A 4,159-nucleotide genomic window follows, 5' to 3' on the forward strand; every position below is an offset into this window, starting at 1 on the left:
TTCTGTTTTTTCAGCCAAATCACAACAGAATTTGTCTTTTGAGCAGCAAATCCAAATATATTCTCCTTGCCTGCTTCTCCAAAATGGCAATTGCTATTTTATTTTCAATACATTAATCGATCCTGTTACAACGAACCATAACGAAAAGGTCCACACGCTAACATAAAGTGCTTGATGTTGGAAATGTATAGTGACAACAATCTGTATTGGTCACAAGCACATGCAAACTGTAGTTCTTTTATTCAACACCAGATGGGGCTATACAAAGTAAAGAGTGATTGGTTTTGTCCATAGATTTTGGCAAAGTTGTCCAGAGTTCCTAGGTTTAAGATTCACCTTGTCTATTGCATTATGTTGCTGTCAAACCATGCCAAATGAAGAACTTTTAAGGTGCACATATTTTCAAAAGTTACCATTAATTGCAAGAAAGCTTAGTTCTTCACATTAAAGTGTCTTTTCCGAGCAGGTTTTTGTATGCAGCTTGCAATTAGCTTTAGCACAATTTAAGGGTTGCATTCTAGCATCTTCTTAAATGCCTTCCTAAAACTGTCATCCAGGAATGCATACAGAAACGGATTAAGACAGGAGTTAGCATAGCTTAAGCTTGTGATGAAGTAAGAGATCCCAATTAGCAGTGGTGTTGTTGGCAGATCCGTGGTTAGTGCTACGATGGTGCTAAGATGAAACGGAGTCCAGCAAAACAGGCACACCGCCAATACGATGAAAACCATTATGGTAACTTTCTTCTTAGCCTTATCTAGTGCTTTAGCATTGCTATTTAGTCGCATGTTCCTCAGCTTATATAACATCATGGTGTACAAGATGCAGATAGTTGAAACGGGAATAGCGAATCCCAGAATTAGTGTGTAAATTCGGCTAGCTTTGAACCACAGGCTTTCGGGACTGGGGAAGCTAAGCACGCAGCTTTTTCTATCATCATTTGGGCTGATGTATACACTAGCAAAAACAGTAAAAGGCATCACGATGAGGATCACAAGAACCCAAACGCACAAAGATATGATTTTGGCTGCTCGGTAAGTGCGATAAGGCATCCGTTTGGACCTCACCGTGGACAGGACAACCAAATAGCGATCTATACTCATAACAGTGAGGAAATATATGCTTGAGAAGATGTTATAGTGATCAATGCTAAGTATTATTTTGCACAAAACCTCCCCGAATGGCCAGTAGTGGAGCAAATGCTCAGCAATGTTGATTGGCAAAACAAGCGTAAATAAATCGTCTGCGATAGCTAGGTTTAAAATGAACATATTGGTAACAGTCTTCATCTTGGGAGCTTTCAGGATCATGTAGATAACAGCTGTGTTTCCGGTAAGTCCCACAGCGCAGATGACAGAGTAAATGACCGGTAAAATGACATAAAGATCAGCGTAAAAGTATAATTCGGATTCAGGGGTGCAGGTTGAGTTTAAAGTGTAGCTGGACTCGTTGCACACAGGAGGTGCGTTGGCTTGCATTGAAATGTTCTCCATGATGGAAAAGTGTGAATTTTAAAGGTTTGTTTTAGAAATGACAAGCTTCTTATATCAATTTTGTAAAAGAAATAGAAGGAAAAAATATGTCCAAAGTTTAAAATGTGACTGATCCACAGTTAAAGTAGGGTTGAAAATGCTAGGAAAGCAATTGGCCAGTAGATTACCAATTCAATCTTCTTTGTAGGTCCTTGAAGTATTTATTTTTTCCTGCTAGCATGGCATTTACAGTTCATATGAAAGAAGACAACCAGGTCCATTCATGACACAAGGAATTATGGGTAATTATATTAATAAGTTGCATTTCCAGTTGACTCACCGGCCGTCTGTACAATTATATCTAAATCAGGAAGTCATAATCCTTTTACGTCTTTCCACAAAACCAAATTGGTCGAAAGTGAATCCACGATACGTACATCTTCATTCTATTCACAATTTTTTTCCAGCGTTGCCTCGGTGATTTTGTTGTTGCGCATTCATCTTTGGAACGGTCAATAAACCCATTCATTCAACTGAAGGGTGATGGGTTGACGTTGAATCCTCTGGCACTTTTTCCCTCTTCTTCGCTTCGGAAACTGTGAGCAGAAGACAAGATGATTACGCATGGACGACGCATCACAGAATCTAAACAAAGGTGAGGGCAAAACCGGCGCAAAGTACACACGCGCTAGCCAACGGGATTAGTCTAATGTCCAGTCAAACGTAATGTATGCGTGCCGTACCGGGCAACAAGTGCGGAGGCAGGGGAGCAGAGAAAGCTGACAGAGGATGAGACACGTTTTAAAAAGGCAAATACAAACATAGACCGGAGTGGAAAGTCAGGAGCTTGAAATACACCTGCTAATTAATTCAGACTGAAAAATGACATTCAAATTTGACAAATACTTTCCAAATGATATATTATGTTGTTGAGTTGTAATCATTTTGAAGCTCATATCTAACATAAATATCACTTTACACAACAGTAGAGCATCTTGCAGTGTTATTATTACTTCAAAATGACTTTAAAACCTACACATGTTCTTGAAAAAAAGTAGTTTAGCAGTCCCGATTCTACAGTCTATAAAGAATGAGAATAAAACAGTAATTCTAAGATAAAGCTTGAATAAATGCAAATCAGTTATATTAACAAACACGTACTAATTTCTTCAACTCAAAAATTGCTGTAGTGAACTTTAAAAAAATCAATTTTTAAGCAGAACAGATTTGAATGATACATGAGTTTAGCTTGTCCTTCTCTGCAGTTCTATAAAAATAAATAAATAGGCATAATTTTAAGCTCAAGGCTGAATAAAAGCGTTAAATTAACAAACATATACTAAATTTGATCGACTCAAAAAATCTCTGTTTGCGCTGATAACTTTAAAAAATCAATCATTTTAAGCTGAACATATTTGAGTGAAACATGAATAAATGATAATGTATAAATGAATTGTTTACCCAGGGCTGTGCTGTGGTCCAATGCTCCGGCTCCACTGAAGACACAGACTGCTCTCCCTGCACTACAACCCCCGACGCACTCTTTCCTCCTCCTCCTCTTCTCTCTCTCGTTTTTCTCGCTCTCTCCTCCTCCTTCTCTCTTATCTCCTTTCACCTTCTGCCCATTATCTTCCTCCTTTCCTCTCTATGTCTCTTTTTCGCCCTCGTTTGGATAATTTCTTGTTCAAATCATTTCTTTGGTGGTACTTGCGGGGAAACGTTTTAGAGCCACTGTCTTTTGTCTCTTCTCTTCTCTCATCCTCTCCCTTTAACCCATACCTTTTATCTCATCCCTCCCTTCTCTCTCTCATATTTTATGATAATTATTGGATGGGATATTGCACCTTTGTTATTACACTTTACATCTAAACTATGCAGCGTTTGATGCTCTAAACATCATTTTGTTATTTTTCTATGACAATGGCGATAACATTTTTAATCCGTTTTTATCTCATCCCTCTTTCACGTCTTTCTCTCCCTCTTGTGCCTTCTCTAGCTCTACCCTCCCTCCTTTCTCTCTCTTCTCTCCTCAACTTCCCTTTCTCTTGCCCTCGACTCAATCCTCGCTCTCTTCTTCCTACTTTGCCTATGTAATTTCTCTCCTTCTCCCTCTCTTTTTCCATCTCTCGCTCCTACCTGTCCTCACTCTATACCCCACCACCCCTTCTCTTTCTCGTCCCTCCCCTGAGCCTGTCTTCCCTGACTCGCTTTCTCTCTCCCTTTTGTCTTGCATTCTCTTACTATCTAATCCCCTCCCTCGCTCTCCTCTTCTCTCATCATCTCATCTTTTACGACCCTGCCTATGTAATCTCTCCTTCTCTCCTCTCTCTCTCCCCAACTTCCCCTTCTCTTGCCCCCTCCTCTCTCTCTTTCCCCTTTCTACTTTCCCTATGTAATTTCTCTCCTTCTCCCTCTCTTTTTCCATCTCTCGCTCCTACCTGTCCTCACTCTATACCTCACCCCCTTCTCTCCCCCCTCCCTCTCTTTCTCCTCCCTCCCCTGAGCCTGTCTTCCCTGACTCTCTTTCTCTCTCCCCTCTTGTCTTTCCTTCTCTCCTTTAACACTTACTATCTAATCCCCTCCCCATCTCTCTCTCTCCTCTTCTCTTGCCATTTCATCTTTTACGACCCTGCCTACATAATCTCTCCTTCTCTCCTATCTCTCTCTCTCTTCCTCTGTCATCTCTT

At 40.3% G+C, this 4,159-nt stretch overlaps 1 protein-coding gene across 1 annotated transcript; it reads right to left on the minus strand.

The window, feature by feature from the left end:
- Positions 1-489: 489 nt before the first annotated feature.
- npbwr2b (neuropeptides B/W receptor 2b) lies at positions 490-1,493 on the minus strand. The gene has a single exon (XM_033969895.2). It carries the CDS (start codon positions 1,491-1,493, stop codon positions 504-506), a length of 990 nt encoding a protein of 329 aa, XP_033825786.1. The 3' UTR covers positions 490-503.
- Between the last annotated feature and the right edge of the window lie 2,666 nt (positions 1,494-4,159).

The sequence above is a fragment of the Periophthalmus magnuspinnatus genome, chromosome 7, assembly GCF_009829125.3.
Source record: "Periophthalmus magnuspinnatus isolate fPerMag1 chromosome 7, fPerMag1.2.pri, whole genome shotgun sequence".
Lineage (NCBI taxonomy): Eukaryota > Metazoa > Chordata > Actinopteri > Gobiiformes > Gobiidae > Periophthalmus > Periophthalmus magnuspinnatus.